Source organism: Heterocephalus glaber, unplaced genomic scaffold, assembly GCF_053883595.1.
Source record: "Heterocephalus glaber isolate CG9 unplaced genomic scaffold, H.glaber_assembly_v1.0 deba00000818, whole genome shotgun sequence".
Classification (NCBI taxonomy): Eukaryota; Metazoa; Chordata; class Mammalia; order Rodentia; family Bathyergidae; genus Heterocephalus; species Heterocephalus glaber.
The window spans coordinates 7,103,588-7,121,590 of NW_028258164.1; the positions used below are offsets into that span (position 1 = coordinate 7,103,588).

The 18,003-nt window shown below is 40.4% G+C and overlaps 1 protein-coding gene and 1 long non-coding RNA gene across 5 annotated transcripts in view; one reads left to right on the forward strand and one right to left on the reverse strand.

Annotated features, from left to right (window-relative positions):
• Positions 1–11,090, reverse strand: part of LOC101717157 (uncharacterized) — a 43,476-nt gene extending 32,386 nt beyond the window's left edge. For 2 of the 3 annotated variants that reach the window (XR_002389074.2, XR_015449843.1), the window contains exons 1-2: positions 10,621–11,090; positions 7,903–8,047 (exon numbers count right to left, since the gene is read on the reverse strand). This is a non-coding gene — a long non-coding RNA (uncharacterized LOC101717157). The remainder of the gene's footprint in view (positions 1–7,902; positions 8,048–10,620) is intronic. The other variant, XR_001182306.3, reaches the window with a different exon arrangement.
• A 1-nt stretch (position 11,091) lies between these two features.
• The window catches only part of Slc71a2 (solute carrier family 71 member 2), a 78,515-nt gene continuing 71,603 nt past the window's right edge, over positions 11,092–18,003 (forward strand). Inside the window, exon 1 of one of the 2 annotated variants that reach the window (XM_013065226.3) lies at positions 11,092–11,571. In XM_013065226.3, coding sequence (XP_012920680.2) covers positions 11,527–11,571 — 45 coding nt within the window. In that variant the 5' untranslated portion in view covers positions 11,092–11,526. The remainder of the gene's footprint in view (positions 11,572–18,003) is intronic. The other variant, XM_013065225.3, reaches the window with a different exon arrangement.

An 18,003-nucleotide genomic window follows, 5' to 3' on the forward strand; every position in this document is an offset into this window, starting at 1 on the left:
CCATAAGATGTACTTTGGCCACCTGCCTGTGATAATGTTCAGCAGTCCCCTAGAAACTAGCCTAGCAACAGCTAATCAGTAGCTGCCTCAATGTCCCAGATGCTCTTCTCGATGGCCTGCAACAGCTAATCAGTAGTTACCCCAGTACCCCAGTATCCCAGATGTTCTTTTCGATGACTTGAGCAGCCGTTAGCAGTTCAGCGTGCAAGGCACAGCCAATCAGGTTTAAACTTTCAAAACTTGCTAAATGCTAGCCAATTGTGTGATTTGCGTGATTTGAAACCCCGCGCCTTTTTGAAAACCCCGTGCCTTGCTGTAACCTCTATAAAAACCCCTGGTGTTTTAGAGTCGAGGCTCTCAATCCTGACCCGCTGTGTCGGTGTTGGATGAGAGTCCCTGCTCGAGCTTGAATAAATGACCCTCGTGTGTTTGCATTGGAATCGGCTCCTTGGTGGTCTTTGGGGACCTCGCGATCTGGGCACAACAATTAGTTTCTACAAAAAAGCCGGACTTTGAGCTAACAGGTTTTGCATGTATTTCACCATTAAATTGGACTAGATACAGTCTGAATGTTTATCTTATTTTCCATTATATAAGGACACCAAATATCACCATGGTTTTCTTCAAAATTATTAGGATTCACTAGGTGTTGAGAGCAACGCCACATAATTTTAGGGAAAAAATCATTTGATTAGGCCTAGTTCTTCTGCCTAAGGCCAGCTATGGCATTCCCAGACATAATTCCATTTTGCCCTAGGTCACAACTGAGACCTCAGTGATCCGGTGATGCTGTGATGCTCCAGGGCAAGACCACACTTGCGGGAGACACCTTGGGAGGAACCAAATCTTCATCTGCCTAGTTCCTCACTGTTCTTGGATTTCCTCCCTCCCCTGCCCCCCCCCCCCGTTTTTTGTTACACTTTGTTTATCCCAATGTGAAGTACTGAACTCTGCATTTCACTTGTTACATTTGTTTCTCCCAATGCACTGAATAAAAGGTGCTGCAAGCTAGGGGTCTTTGTCTTTGCTGCCCAGAGCAGCACTGATAAGACTCAAAGCTCAGCTTCTCAGTCTCATTTTTCTACCTTTCCTGTAATTCACCATGTGCTGCCATGGCTCACAGGAGACTAGGACTTACTGCAGAGGTTCTAGTAATGTCCCCTTTCCCTGTTCCCTACAACTAGGTGTTAAGATATTTTATGATATACTTGCAAGGCAGGCACCCAGAACCACTGAGCTAAATCCCTGGCCCAAAGGATTTTAATTGTGGTTTTCTTTTTTTTTGGTACCGGGAATCAAACTCTGGTCCTTGTGCTTGCCCAGCATGTGGTGAAACCACTGAGCTAAATCCCCGGCTATTTTATGATATACTATGAAAACGTTTGTATAAAGAATTTCACCTTTCATATACTGTATTTAGAAAAGTTTGCTGTGAATATCTATTACATTAGGAGCATTCCTAAGGTGGGGGAGGTTGAAAGCAGTATCTTTTGGCTGTTACATTCAGTTTTTTGAGACCTGGTTTCGCTTTGTAGTTCAGGCTGTCACTGAACTCACTATGTGACCCAGGTTGGCCTTGAACCTGCTGCAATCCTCTTGCCTCAGCCTTCCGAATGCTGGGATTATAGGCATGTGCCACCACACCCAGCTTGGCTGTTACCTTTATACTTCAGTGTTAATGAAGTTATATCATCCCCTATAAAATAATAAAAATCCTTGATAATTTCTCCAGTAATAAATATTTTATCATCTATAATCTTTTAATACATCTACTTGGTTGTGGTATATTTTTCACCGGACAGAATCTATATCTGATTTGGCAATTTATTATATCTTTCTCTCAGTTTATTTTCTCAGTCTTATGGGCTTCCATAGGCTCAATGGTTCTCAAATTGGATTATAAGAAACCTCTGCTTCTGCATGGTGTAGTGGCCCACGCCTACAATCCCACCACTGGAGCCTGAGGCAGGAGGCTCATGAGATCATTGAGACCAGTCAGGACTATATAATAAAACCCTCTCTCAAACATAACAAAACAGAAGGACAAACAAAAAACACTCCAGCTTTCCACACAGAGTATAACTGGCCATTGGTCTTAACTCTCAGGTCATGGAAAAGCAGTTGCATTTCCATGGAAAGAAAACTAAACTTGGAATTGCACTCTCATTAACAACTAACTCACTAACATCAAACAAACCCTGGTAAGAAAAGTCTTAAAGGCAAAAAATTACTAGTAAGCCACTTTGAGCATTTAAAAGGCCATGCTCCCAGTCATTGTGCTCCCATTTGACATTATGAAAGAACAATAGAAAATAATCCATCCAAGTACCTTATTTAATAGATAAACCCACAGGGATGAAGTAATTCAGCCATGATGACACTAGTTTTAGTGGCTGAACTTGTAGGAACTGGACAAGTATGGAAGGACAAGTGAAGCTTTACAATGGTTTTGAAATCTGATTTCAAGCCAATGGGTCAAATATGAGGGCAATGACTTCACACTTAATATGTCCTATTAGGACATGAAAGATGACTTAGCACTAGTTATTAGCACAAAGATTTAAAATAAGAATAAAGGAAATAAAGTTGGTGTACTAAGAATGATGGAATACATTCAAAATTTTTTAGAGAATTGTAGTAAACCCAAAGTATGCCAAACTTCCCTTTCCTGTTGAGTGTTGCCATGTCAATAGAATGCCACAGACTCTCAGCTCTGAGCAACCCTCACATCTCTTCATACTGGTACTCTGAACCTACCAGAGTTGCTCAGTCCTCGGGGCTAAGCCTCAATGATATATCAAGTCCTGTGAAAGTCCACCCAACATCTGGGCCTCTTGCTTAGGAAGATGTTCCTTGTCCCTGAGTCTGGGGTACAAGGCCACACTGCCTCTCAGTCCCATACCTGCTGGAGTTGTTCTCATCCCCAGCAGGGAAAGAATGTCCCTCTTCCATTTTGGATCAATTGCATTTCAGTATCACAAAAACCCATTACATTCAAGTCAGTAATACAAGCCTATTTTGCTCATTTCTCATGCAATTTGACAGATCCAACTTGTGAGATGGTGTTTTCTTGTGGCAACTCTGGGTCATTCTAGCTTGGCTTGAGTCTTGGCACCACATGCTAGCTGTGTGGTCTTCGGGGGTGTAGTTAGCTTCTGGTTCCTTGCACTTATAACGCAAGGAACACACACCATTGTCCTGACAATTCACTGGCTGGCATGCAATTAGTTCTATTAAAATATGGCTATTTTTGTGAGTTGATACTGGGTGTACAATTGCAAGTAGGAGACATACTCATCCTTAAGATGCTTGTAGGCTAGAGTCAGTTGGGTTTATTTCAGTTCAACTATTTGTTCACAGATGAACAATAAAATATATTGTCCCCAAAAGATAAATGTCCATAAAGGCCAATATTTGTACACAAATAATTATAATAAGTACAATAAAAAAGAAAGGTGCACAAGGAAGGGACAGAAGATATAGGCAGAGCAACTGGCAGATTTGAAAAATGATAGAAATGTGATGCAGACTGCCCTGGCCTGCATTTCCCAAAGTCTCCACTGGGAAGCCAGAGTGGGATCAATGCACTACACTAACAGCAGCAAACAATGCAAAGAGAGGGCTGGGGATGTAGCTCAGTGGTGCGCCTGCCTGGCAAGCACAAGGTTCTGAGTTTGATTCCTGCTGCTGAGAAAAAAATGCAAACAGGAAGAAAGCTAGGTTTTGAGCCAACATTTGCAGTGTTAACCTCAAATCAGTCAAAAAGGATTGGCTGACCAGGAGGAAGGGAAAGGCAACACTAAACAAATGAGGCATCACAGTGCTCAGCAAGTCATCAGCAAAAGAGGGATTAGCTGTGGCTTCAGCTGGAGTTCCAGGGTCTGGAACTTCATTCTCATGTGTGGTTTTCAGTTTTTTGCTTGTTGGTTGTCATAGTTTAGCTCTTGAATATCCTCTCAAAACTTATGTGTTGAAGGCTTAGATCCTAAGGTGGTGCTAGTTGCAGGTGGGGCCTAGCAGGATGCCCTTAGGTCTTTGGTGGTGTGCCTTCAAAAGGAGAGACTGTTCCTCAGCCCCTTCATCTTCCTCTTTCACTCTCTGGCTTGTGATGTAGATGGGTTTACTGTGCCACAAGTTCAACAGTGCCATCCAGCAATCCCAACAGAGGGCCAAAGCAATGACTACACCTGTTCTTGGACTAGAAACTCTAAAACCATGAGCCAAAACATATCTTTCCTCTTTATAAATTAGTTATCAAGTATTTTATTATAGCAACAGAAAGCTAATGTACTGACGTTAAAAAATTTAAAAAAAAGCCCCAAACTACTCAACCCCTCCACACCTTTAAGTGGACATTTACATTTCTTTGTCATTAGTTTATAGATGCAAAAATACATTTTCTAGGATACTGCGGACAAGCTTTCAACATATTTTTGCCAAATTTCTCTTTTTTTTTTCTCCCCTATTGGGGACAAAACCCAGGGCCTTTGCACTGAGCTATAATCCCAGACCTATATTTGAGGTAAGGTCTTGCTAAATCACTAAGTTACATAAGCTGGGCTTACATCTCCATGCCTCAGCCTACCAGAGTAGTGGAATTATAGGCATGCACCACTACACTGGCTTTTTGGCATAAGCTGAACCCATTTGGCTTGTTTTCCTTATGAAAAATAACCACTCTTTGACCTGCTTTCCAAAGCCAATCCTCACTGTCAACCTGTCAACCAAATTCAAGTCACAAGGCAGTGGCAGTAGTGAGGAGCAGGCACAGATGATTTAGAATAAATAGGGCACATCAGTCATTGGATGTAGGAGTGGGAAAAGATAGGTAGGAGGTAAGCAGGGAAGATTTGATAACTGATTATGACAGGGTGGAAGAAGAAGGAGGGGCTGGGCTGACCTACATAAGCAACAACCCCTGCTTTGGGCATAGAGATTGTATCTCTCCTACTGTGAAGTCTACAGGAATAGCAGGTAGCAGCCACGCACATTTACAGCATGTGAAACAGAGGCTGGAAACAGTCCTTTAATTCCCCCTGGGTGGGGGGGTACTGGGGATTGAACCCAGGGCCTTCACCCTGAGCTACATCCCAGCCCTATTTTATTTTTTATCTTGAGATAGGGTCTCCCTAGGTCTCTAAGTTGCCTAGGATGGACTCGAACTTGCAGTCTTCCTGCTTCAGCTTCCAGAGTGCTGGGATTACAGGCAAATTCCTAACTTTTTGTAGGGTTCACACACACTGTAGAATAAACCTTGCCTGCCCGGGTCACCCAAAATTCCACCCTTTCTTATAAAATGTTTGTCCATTCAATGTGATTCTAAGTCATCCTGGTATGTAAAACAGCCCAACATACTTTTTCTCAAAGGGTAAATCACATCTGCTTTTAGCCTAGTGCTGGATGCAATGCGAAGAACTGAGGAGATACAGTTTTTTAAAAGTCTCCATTAATAAAAAGCTAACTAAAATAAATCCTCTCACACAGGACTGATATTTCATAGTAAATATAAAAAATACATTTTGATTAGAACTTTATCTTAAACTAAATTGTATGAAAAAAAGTTTATGTTAATAGGTTATACTTGCAATTATAAGCTAATGCTTGGGATAAAAATCAGTGGAATGTGTTTTAAGTGTGTAGACAATTACTGTAAGACAATTTATCACTTCACATGGGGAATGCTGAGGAGGGTAAGGAAAACAGATTACAGAGATACCAGGAGGTACAGCTTCACTCACTTTGGCTTGGAACTGAGCTGTGTCAATGTCACCTGTGAATTTACTTCCCAGTTGATAATGCCAGCAACAGAAGACTCCTACACATTACTGAGCAAGCCAGGTATAATTAGGCCTTTTAAGAAATTCAAATTATAAAAAAGAGATAGATTGGATGAAATTTTCCCATCTTGCTGATTATAGAGTGACCAAAAAAGGAACTATTTAGGGCACTTGAACTATTCTCTATGGTTTTGTGGTAGTGGATGCATAACTTTAGCCATCTGACAAACTCCAAAGAAATGCACACTACAAAGAATTTACTGTGCACAATTTAAAGAGGGGTCCTGAATAGGATGAGCCTGTGACAAACGAACTTAATTATATGACATAACCTCACCAAAAGGGGTGAGGAAAAAGAAGAGAGAGAGAGAGGGAGAGAGAGAGAGACACATTTCAAATGCTACTCATGCTACTCAGTTATTCCCAGATCACTGAGCAGGAAGAGGATATTCAGGAAGAAAAGAAGAAGAAAAAAAAATAGGGCATTACTCTGCTAATAGCTTTACATTACTTATTTCAATAACCATGACAACAGTCTTACAGATACTGTCTCCAGTTTGTACGTGAAAAATTGATACCTGGAATGCTCATAAAATTTAAACATCAGTCAGCACATTGTATAAAATTCAAAGCAGAGAAAACTTCCTTAGGTTCAAACTCTGAATGTTTCTATCAAGATGATAATTTGGAATATCCATAAAGACTACAGAAATATATCCAGTTGATGAAGTTTTTGTAGATGAATGAATCTGCATAATTGCAAAGAGAGGATGAGAATTCAACTGGAATACAAACTCACGTACAAGGATGTAAAAATATATGTAGGTAACAAAGGATCAGCAGATAACAATAAAGGGGTTGATATAGAGAGAAAACCCCAACAGGCCCAGTACAGCCATTCTACTTGGAAAAGCTGAGAAACAGGTTAGTTTCCTTTAGGAACTGGAGTAAACCCATTTTATTAGAAAAGATTGGAAACTAACTTCAGAACCACTGTATATGTGTTGCTTATAATTCACTGCACATATATCCATACATAAAGCCACTGTTCATTAACTTTATAAAGAAGCTAAAGTGAAAGTCAGGTGTGGTTACAAGTACATGCCTATAATCCCAGCACTCTAGAAGGCTGAGGCAGAAGGATTGCCTATCCTTTGCAAGACCCTGTCTCAAAACAAAAACTAAGGGGTAGGAGTATAGCTCGGTGTGAAGGCCCTGGGTTCAACCTTCTATACCTTCCCAAACAACGCTAAAGTAAATATTTAATAACTATGTATATATAATTATATAATATGCTTTATGAAATCATCAATACAATCCTAATAAACTATATATTAATATCTCCAAGTATATAAATGATTGGGGAGGTTAAGTAACTTACCCAAATTTACACAATCCTGTACAATAAGCACTCTCCCACACAGAGTTACACATACCTAGTAATACACTGAGACAAATACATCATTAAGCAACTTTGTTGAAAACCTCAGAGTGTACTTACACAAACTAAGATGGCTATAATGTCACTAGGTGCTATCTGATGGGACCATCTTTGCATGTGCTGTCTGATATGGACTAAAATGTCATTATGACTATATGTATGTATATCTATATATACACAAATATGTATATAAAAATAACCATTGTGTGAATCCCTTCTATAATCCCCTATGCTTGAGTATGGGAACATCATTTCTATGATTAGGTTGCTAATCAATCAATTCTGACTTAATGAAAAGGGAGATTATCTAAGATGGGAATGACCCAATCAGATGAGTCTTTTATTTTATTTCATTTTATTTTATTTTATTTATTTTTTGGTACCAGGGATCGAATTCGGGTCCTTGCGCTTGTGCAGCAGGTGACAAAATCACTGAGCTAAATCCCCGGCCCAGATGAATCTTTTAAAGACCCTGATGTGTCAGAGAGAAATTTGAAGTAAACTATCATATTCTGGAAAGGATCACAATAAATAAGGACAGGATGTGAGAATGGCCTCTAGGAATAAAGAATAGTAGCCAGCTGACAGGAAGACTATGGGCTTCTGCGTCATAAGATTGCAAGTAAATGAACTCTGGCAATAGCTTGATGTGTTAGTCAGGTTTTTGTTGCTGTGATGAAATACCTGAGAAAATTCCTTAAAAGAAACTTCATAGCTTCAGAAGTCTCAGTCTGCAGTCACTGGGCCTTGTTGCTTTGGACCTGTGTTGGCACAGTAGATCATAGCGGCAGAAGCGTGTGGTGGAGGAAGTCTGTTCATCTCATGGTGGCTAGGAAGCAGAGAGAGGGAGGGGTAGGGTTCCAATATCCCCTTCAAGGCCATATTCCTGATGACTTATTTTTCTCCAAGTAGAGTCTACCTTTTAAAGGTTCAACCACCTCTCAATAGTGCCACAGGTTAGAGATCAAACCTTCAGCATATACGCTGTTAGAGGAACAATGAAGACACAAATTCTAATATCTGAGGACCCCTGGAAGCAGACTTGTACTTTACAGAGCCTCCATATGAGTATGAAGTCAGCAGATATCTTAATTTCAGCCTCAGGAGACCCTTAGCAGAAGAATTAACTAAAACATTTCAAACTTCCTAGTCCACAGATACTAAGGTAATACATTTTTGTATGATTTAGGCCACTAGGATTGTCAGGAGCAATGCTACAATAATTTTAGGGAAAAATCATTTGATTAGGTGTAGTTCTCCTGCCTACAGGCCAGCTATGGCATTTCAAGACATAATTCCATTTTGGCCTCTGGTCACAACTGAGACCTCAATGATCCAGTGATGCTGTGATGCTCCAGGTCAAGGTTATCCCAGACGAAGACATCCTAGGAGGAACAAAATCTTCATATACTCAGTTCCTCATTGTTCTTGGATTTCCAGCTGCCCCCAGTCATTTGTTACACTTTGTTTATCCCTAAAATGTGTCAAGCTCTGGGCTTTCATCTTTGCTGCTCAGAGCAGCATTGATCTGGCCCAAAGCTCAGCTTCTTCTCCAAGTCTCATGTTTTTCTACCCTTCCTGTATAATAAATTAATTTGCCTTGTGCTGCCGTGCCTCACAGGAAACTAGGACTCACTGCAGAGGTTCTAGTAATGTCCCCTTTCCCTGTTCCCTACAAGGATTGTGGCAATTTCTGAGTTTAACAACAGGAAACAAATTAAAAATACGTAATTCCTTAAGTTTTTAAACTTTGTTTTTTGGTGGTACTGGGGATTGAACCCAGGGTTTTTGTACTGAGATTAATTCCCGGCCCTGTCATGCATGGCCTGAATGAGACCTTTTCAAGCAACTAGGTTGCTCTCAGCAAACAAGCTATTCTCAGTAAATAAGACAGACAGCCATAAAGAAAATTTAAGCAAGGAGAGTATATACAATCTACCTGGTGCCTAGAAGTCTGGTGGTTGTCTGTACTCCTGCACTGACCATTATTGGACCCTCAGTCATAAACATTCCTTATGACCACAGACCCCTTTTCAAGACCTATATAAGCCTAACTCCCTTCCCAGCTAACTGCTGGTCTCTGCCTCTCTTGATATCAGCCCATCCACATACAGATGTAATAAATTAAGCTTTTCCCAGTTAGCTGCTGAAATCTGCCCCTGATTTCAGTCTTTGTTCACTGGAATAAAGCTTTTTTTCACAAAGCCTGTTTCCAAGTAGCCTCACATGTGTCATTTATAACAAGCCCTTTTGTATTTATTTTGAGACAGGGTCTTGCTAAGTCATTAAATTGTTCAGGGTGGGCTTAAATTTGACATCCTCCCACCTCAGCCTCCCACAGTGCTGGGAATACATGTGTGTGCCACCATGCCCCATTTTATTTTTTGAGTATAGAGTCTCACTATGCTGCCAAGCCTGGCTTTGAACTCCTGGGCTTAAGTGATCCTTCTGCCTCAGCCTCTTGAGGAGCTATCTGGGACTAGAGGAATGTGTCACTGTGTCTCACTTTTTTTTTTTATAAATAGAAAACTTTGATTTTCTTTTTCTGATTATAAAAGTAAATGATTACAACTGGGGATTTAGCTCAGTGGTTCCACCACCTACCTCACAAGCACAAGGTCCCGAGTTCGATCTCAGTATGAAAAAAAAGAAAGAAAAAAGCAAGAGCTATGCAAAGGGCTGAGGGTGTAGCTCAGTGGTAGATTCTCTATATCAAGGAATCTTACAGTACCATCACTAAATATTATTTATATTTTTACATTTTTAGTGCAGCATTTTAGTGGGATTTTTAATAAATTAGCATGTAAATGGAGGAAAATAAACAAGATGATAGGTTCATGTTGGCATTTTAAATAAATGGAATTAGATATTTTTGTACAGATATGGAAGGCAAAACCAGAACCATCAACATGGATGATGAAACAGGCAAGTTTTTGGATCAACAAAAAATGTAATTCCAAAAAGTGACATCAATCTATAGATGAATTGGTCTGTTTAACATACTGTCACCAGTGATAGGTAAGGGTGGGGGACAACCTGCAGAGATGTTGAGGGAATTTCCAGCTATAAGTGCAAGGCTGAATGTTTTTAATGTCTCCTACTGTAGACTAAAGTGTCTTCTGCCCAAATCGAATAGCAATAAAATCCCTACAATAAGGGTCAGTCTGGAAAGATCAAGCTCAAGAAAAATGAGTTCTGTTCTTTTAGAATGGCCAGTTTTGGACATCAGTGTGCTCTGGGAAACAAGGCTGTGCCAGTCGAACTTTAGGCAGAACAGAATCTTTGGATTTCTTGTGCACGACCTGTTTGTGACTACTGCAACATACAAATCATCGGATTTAATGGGCTGTACTGTCGTACGCGGTCCTTCCAAGCTAGTAATACATAACATCATCACCTTACCCGAAGTAGGTTACTGTTCTTGTTTTACAGGTGAGGGTCATATTCACACTATTGATAGCAGCAATAGGCTCTTGACTGGAACTAGCGCCTGTGTATGTCTAAGGTAGTGTCCGTTTGACTCATCTGATGGCCCAGGTAAGCACTCCATCACTTTCGCTTCAGCTTTTGAAGAGTAGCGGAATATTACTGAACACATTGTACTTTCCCAGTTGAAGATTTCAGATCCAGAGGCTTTCTCAATGTATTTATAACTGCTAGGGGCATCGAGAATAGTCCTTTCGTGGGCTGGCCCTAATCCAACACTACAACAGCTGTCATTACACATCACAGAGAACCTGCGCACCTCAAGTTGTGGCGTCTACTCCAAGTTTCCGTGAAAATGAAGTAGGGTCAGGGTCACCGGCAGATGACGTACTTCCGGGGCGCTGCGCAGGCAGGTCGCCGAGGCGGATGTAAGAGGAGAGGCGGAGTTGGCGGGGCGTTGCTGAGGGTGACCAGGCTGGGGGTTTGAGCTTTTGGCTGGCGCTCGGCTGGGGCGGGGCGGGGCTTGCTGCCATCGCCTGCCTCTGGGCTGTAGGACTGAGCGGGGAGCGGCCTCCGCAGAGTCGGGCGCACTGACGCCTTGGGTACCCTGAGAGCTGGGTCATTGCGGGCCTCTAATTGTGTCCTGTGCGGCTCCGGCCTCGGGTCCCCTCTCAGCTCAAGGCGTCGCCACTGGCGCCACCGCCCGAGTCGCAGGCCGCTGCGGGCCGCAGAGCCCATGAAGGCGCGGGCCCCGCCCCCGCCCCCGCGGCGCCACCGCCTTCTAGGAGCGCTCCGAGCCGGTGCGGGCATGGCAGCAGCCTGAGCGCCGGGCTGCCGTGGGAACTGGAGGGGAAGGCGGTGCCCCTGCCGGAGGCGGGAGCCATGGCAGAGAAGCGCGCGGGCGCGCAGGCGGCTGGCGGCAGCTGGGTGAGCCACGGGCGTGCCCGGGTCGGGGTCGGGGATCGGTAGCCGATGCCCTCTTCCGGCACCTTCTCGTTAAGACAAAAAACTTGAGGCGATTTGGTGTTTCAAAATGCAGAGTTATTGGGTTACTTGAGAGCTCTCCGTCACTGTACAACTTGACACGGTTTTGGGGCGCATTGTCTGCCAATGCCAACTTGGATAACGAGCTGGAATCCCCTAGAGCCACACGCTAGCCCCAGACTCTCAAGTAGCCGCGGCGAGAGCGACCAGCACCCTCCTGCTCCTTTCACTTTCTCCAAGCAGCCAGGGAGCGTTTGGCCAAGGGGAAACTGCTCATCCCAGGGCCCGGGAGGAGCAAGTTCAGGCCAATCTCTTTGGTGTTACTCGAAGTTGGGATGCCTTTGACACCAGTGCAAGAAAGCCTGGGTTTCCTTGACCTGGATTTGGCAGAACAGGCCTTGTCAGTGGCACGTTGGTTTCCTATGGTGGAATACTAAGCACAGACGAGACGGCTGTCATTTTTTCGGTCCTAAGTGTAAAAGTATGGGGGGGAGGAGTCTATTTGGAACCTGAATTATAGAAAAATGTTATAATGAACACAAATAGATAACCATAGAAAAGTTTCTCCAAAGAAAACTAGGATTTTTATGAAAAATACGTGATCAGCCTTAGACGTTAAAACTTAACATCTCTTTTTTTAAAAGAATGCTAAGTAATTATATGTACATATTTCGTAAAGTGAATCTCCGTTAGTAGAGTTGGGAGAGTCATAAAGTAGGAGCAGTAAGTAGGATGCAGCTATCGGAGCTGGTTCCTAGTCGTGGTTCTGCCAGAGCAAGGTCACTTTTGTCTGAGTATTGCCTAGCCATTCAGTGGTTAATCAGTAAATGAAGGTTTAGTGATGTTGAAGGTCCCTTGTGATTCTTTATTTTTGAAAAAGCATTGGCGGGCTCATTTTAAAAATAAGATGTTTCTAATGAGGAAAACTTTTCTTGTGAAGGTGGAGGGAAATCCTGTAGAACTGGTTTCTCTCTCTCTCTCGTTTTTTTTGGTACCGGGGTTCGAACTCAGGTCCTTGCACTTGTGAGGCAGGCGGTGGAACCACTGAGCTAAATCCCGGGCCCCTGGTTTCTCTCATTTTGATTTTGATTAAGTGGACATGACATCTTCTAGCCCCTACGCAAGCAAAACCACCAGGTCCTTTTGTCTTCCTTGAACTGATAAACAGTAGTTACTAACCAGTGGCCAAGCTAGTAATTTAAGAGTTAGTTTCCTTCATCTCTTCTCACTGCACTAAAAGGTCCAGTTATCTTTACCAGGTATAGATTTTAGATTTCCTCTTCTCTGCATTCGTAGGATTCATTTCCTCAGCATTCTTGACTTAGACTTTGACCATCCTTTGTAAGACTTGGTCACTTCACCATCAGTCTGCCCACCACATGGCTGATTAGTATGATCTAATATATAAATATAATCATTACTGCTGTCCTTAAATTTTTTTATTGGCTCCCTGTGGCTTACAGAATAATAAATAAACTGCTAGGTAGAAGCATTATTAGCATAGTGATTAGGAAAGCATGCTTGGAATTCTAGTTTCCACCTTTATTATTTGTGTAATTTTGGTAAAGTTACATAATCTCACCTAATAGTATTCACTACATAGGATTGTGAGGGCTGCTGCAACTTGCATCTAGTAAGTCCTTAGTAAATATTAAATGCTGTTGTTACTCTCAATATTTTTTGTATGTATGAATTGTAAATGATCACAAACCATAGGTGATCCCCGGACTGTAGTAAAAAATATTGTCTCCAATTCCCAATCTAGACAGGAAGTAGACCCCAACTTGAAAATTAATTAAGGGTGGGAACTGTTGAAGGATGTTTACTCAAAGAAACTAGAGATCCAATTTATTCCCCATTCTTTCTCATTTGGATCTTGCTAATCTACTAATTTGGGGCACAGATTCCTACCCAATCTTTCCCTGTATCTAAAAGTGGATGGACTTGGTGTTAATGCATCAACTCTCACAAATACTGAGTATTTTCTTAATGTTTGGTGTAGTGAGATGATTAGCATGGATAGGTGCCAGAGCTTTTCTGAGTGTATGAAAGCTGGGAAAGCAGTGAATGCCTTTAATCATGGGTGTTTATGTCATGTGCTGGTACTCCCAAATTATGCATATTTTTCCTGCTTGCAATTTCTTTTTACTATCACTTCAGATGCTGTGTCCTGCAGCCTTCATGATTTGGCTTCATTTTAATGTGTTGTAATTTCCTTATAGCTTGGTTCCTGTGACACTTGTAGTTTCAGGTTCTTACTTTGTAATCACAGGGAGGACTGCCCATGAAAAGGTAATCAGCTGATAACATATTTTAAAAATCTCATTTAGCACAGAGATATATTGACCTGAAAAAGATAAGGAGATTTCATGAACTGAAAAATAGAAGGGAAGCCTGGTGTAGTGGCACACACCTGTAATCCCATCCCTCTGGGAAGGTGAGGTGGGAGAATCTGAAGTTTGAGCTCAGCCTGAGCAATTTATCAAGACTCTATCTCAAAACAACACAAAAAAATAAAAAAAGGGGCTAGGCATGTAGTTCTATGGGAAGGGCTTAGGTTCAATCCCCCATACTATAAATAAATAAATAAAGGAAGTAATCAGTATTTCCTTCATGAGATTAATTCTGTCTAGAAAAGAGAGGTGTTTGTATACAATGTGCTCTCTATTCTCTGTTATATCTCTGCTGTGCATTCACACACATTTTGAGATGTTGTATAAGAATCATTTGTATTATAATTGATTGTAGATTTTCCCATTATGCATAACACAGGTAAATTCATTTATACTTATGCTTTAGGTAAGTGTGGGACTGCATAACCTTTGCCCCTTTTTCTCCAGCCCCATTGTGATTAAAATGTGAGTTAATAGATGGAGATGTAAGGGTCAAGGATTTTTTGCAAATAAAATACACTAAGTTTAGGGTAATATTTCAGGGTGTTTATAGATTCCAAGAAGCCAGTGTTTGAATTCTAGTTAAGAGTACTCATATGAAAGATCGGTATCATTTTGGTGACATTTGAAATCTGGAGTTGATTTGCCTTAGATAGCATCAGGAATCCCTGTGAAAGTTAATGTTGATTTTTTTTTCTTAGAGGAATATAGGCAAAATGGAGGAGCACCTTCTATATTTAAAAAAGTAGCCAAAATGACAGGGTATGTTTTGTTTATAAAATAGTGAAAGGGCTTAGGGAAAAACGTAATGATAAGCTTTCAATTTTTAACATTGTTAGGAGCCAGTTTGATAACATAGTTCTGGAACATTAGCACAGACAAACTATGTAAATAAGGTATAAGCAAAATAAGCAAAAATAGCCATGAATAATTGGTATATGGCAGTTTATAAGATCAAATATGTCATTCATTTATGGCAGAAACATCTATATTTAGAATTATTCAAATCTGTAGTTAATTTAGTTAAGCCTGCATTTTATCAGAACAGAGACTCTTTACTGTTGTGTTCTTAGGCCTGGTTGGGTTGTTTTCTTGTATTTGAAGTTTTTGAATTCTTTATATATTTGGGATGCAAGTCCTTTATCAGATGTTTTCTTATTTTTCCTTATTTCTAATCTGTGGTTCATCTTTTCATTCTCTGAGCAGTGTCTTCAAGAGCAGAAGTTTTCAATTTTGATGAAATTAATATTTGTTCTTTCATAGACCATATATTTAGTTTTATATTTAAAAAATCCTTGCCTAAAAGTTTTAACAGTTGTACTTATGAATTAATTTTTTGTAGGTGCCAGTTACACATGGAGGATTTTGTTTTTTATTTTGTTTAGTTTGGTTCTTTTTTTTTTGCTTTTGGATGATCAATTGTGTCATTAACTCTGAAGACTATTGTTTTCATTCACTAATTGCTTTTACACCTTTGTCAAAAATCATTGTCCATACATATGTCAGTCTATTCCTAAACTCTGTATTCTGTTCCTTTGTCGTATATTTGTCTTTACATCAGCAGCACACAATCTTGATTATTAGAGATTCAGAATAAGACTTGAAAACAATAGAGTTTGTCCTTCAAACTTGTTTTATTTTAGAATCAGATTCCACCTCACCCCAGAAAGAATGGCTGCTATCGTGAAATCAACCAATAACAAATGCTGGCGGGGCTGTGGGGAAAGAGGAACACTGCTCCACTGCTGGTGGGAGTGTAGACTGGTGCAACCACTGTGGAAATCAACATGGAGATACCTCAAAGAACTAGGACTGGAAGTCCCATTTGACCCAGCTATTCCCCTGCTTTTAATTCTTCCCCAAAGAATTAAAAAAATCATACCACAGTGATATATGTGCATCCATGTTCATAGCAGCACAATTTGTAGTAGCTAAAACTTGGAAGCAGCCCAAATGCCCATCAGCTGGAGACTGGATAAAGAAAATGTGGGGTTTTTATAAAATGGAGTACTAATCAGCCATCAAAAATGAGAAATTAGAGACATTTATAGCTAAATGGATGCACATTGAGGTGATACTCTTAAGTGAAATAAATAGGACACACATGTATAAATACCGATCGGGTGTGGAAAAACTCAAAGTGTAAATAAGGACTAAAAGGTATAATAGATAATGTGAAATAGGAAGATAAGGGGGGAAGGGGAAGTGGGAGGAGTAGGGGAAAGAAAAGAAGGCAATGGAATTAATATGAGAAAATGAAAAAATGGAAACAAAGTCTTTGTAAATAGGGAGGGCAGGGGAAGGAGGAAAAATAAGAACCAAGAGATTATGTAAAGGGGCAAATTTCCAATGATGAATGTCATTATACTGTATACCTAAAATGTACCAATAAAATTAATTAAAAAATTTTAGAATCTGTCAGTTTCAATAAGAAAGCCTTTTGGGATTCTGTTGCCCTTAAAGATCAGTTTGGAAGAATTAAAAACTTACGGTCAAGACTTCTGATCCAGAAATTGGGTATTTCTCTGTTTATTTTAGATCTTTTTTCTGTCAGCTGAATTTTGTGGTTTTCAGTTTCATACCTTTTGTCAGATTATTCTTGGGTTCCTATTTCCTTGTACCACTGTATTTGGTACAATCACATAAATATAAGCTGTAAATTTTTAAAAATTTAAGTTCACGATGGTTTGTTGCCAGCATATAGAAATTTAGTTTATTTTTAAAAAATTGTTTAATTATAAAATACATAGTACAACATTTATCATCTTCACCATTTTTATCTGTAGAATTCATTAGTGTTACTTTCACATTGTGCAGCCAATCTCCAGGACCATTTCTTCTTGCAAAACAAAATCTATACTCATTAAATAATTTATCATTTTCTCCTCTCCTATTTCATTCTACTTTATTTCTATGAATTTGGCTAGATACTTCATATAAATGAAATTGTAAAATTTATTTTTTTGTGACTGGCTTATTTTACTTTGCCTAACATCCATGTTTGGCATGTGTCAGAATTTTCTTTATTTTAAAGGCTTAGAAATATTCCAATGTGTGTTTATTTAAAAATTAGCTGGGGCCGGGGATTTAGCTCAGTGGTTTCACCACCTGCTGCGCAAGCGCAAGGACCCGAGTTCGATCCCCAGTACCAAAAAATAAAAAAATAAAAATTAGCTGAGGGACACTGATGTTACTACCTTTGGGCTGTGAATAGTGCTGCTGTGAACATGGGTGTACAGCTATCTCTAGAACTTTGCTTTCAGTCCTTTGGGATGTATACCTAAGAGTGGAATTGCTGGAACTTAGATTAACTGTATTTTTTTTTTTTTTTGGTACCAGGGATCGAACTTGGGTCCTTACGCCAGGTGGCGAAACCACTGAGCTAAATCCCTGGCCCAGATTAACTGTATTTTTAATTCTTCGAGGAACAACTGGACTGTTTTCATAGTGGCTATATCATTTAACATTTGTACTGTTAGTTATACAAGGTTTCCGATTTCTTCACATCTTCACCAACACTTGTTATTTTTCTGTTCTATTTTATTTCTGATTGTAGTCATCTTGATGGGTGTGAAATGACTCTGTACAATATCCCCAGTGATTAGTGGTTACATGCTTGCTTCTTGATCTTGGACCTCTCAGTCTCTAGAATCTGGCATCAATAAATTTCTGTTATAAATAACTCACTCTGTACCACTCAGTTATAGGACAAAATAGACCAGGATATCCCCTAATAGGATAGGTTACCTTTTTATTGGGGAGGGAGTATTGTTGAAACAGGGTCTTGCTATATAGCCCAGGCTGGCCTGCAAGTTATGGAGGTCTGCCTGCCTCAGCCTAACCATCTGCTGGGATTACAGCCATCTGCCACTACACCTGGCTCTGTAGGTTACCGTTTTTTAAAATTCCAATTTTATTTCAGTTTGCCAGTGGACATCTGTGCTTGTGGGGTTGGAAGCCATAATAAATGGCTAGCACTTTC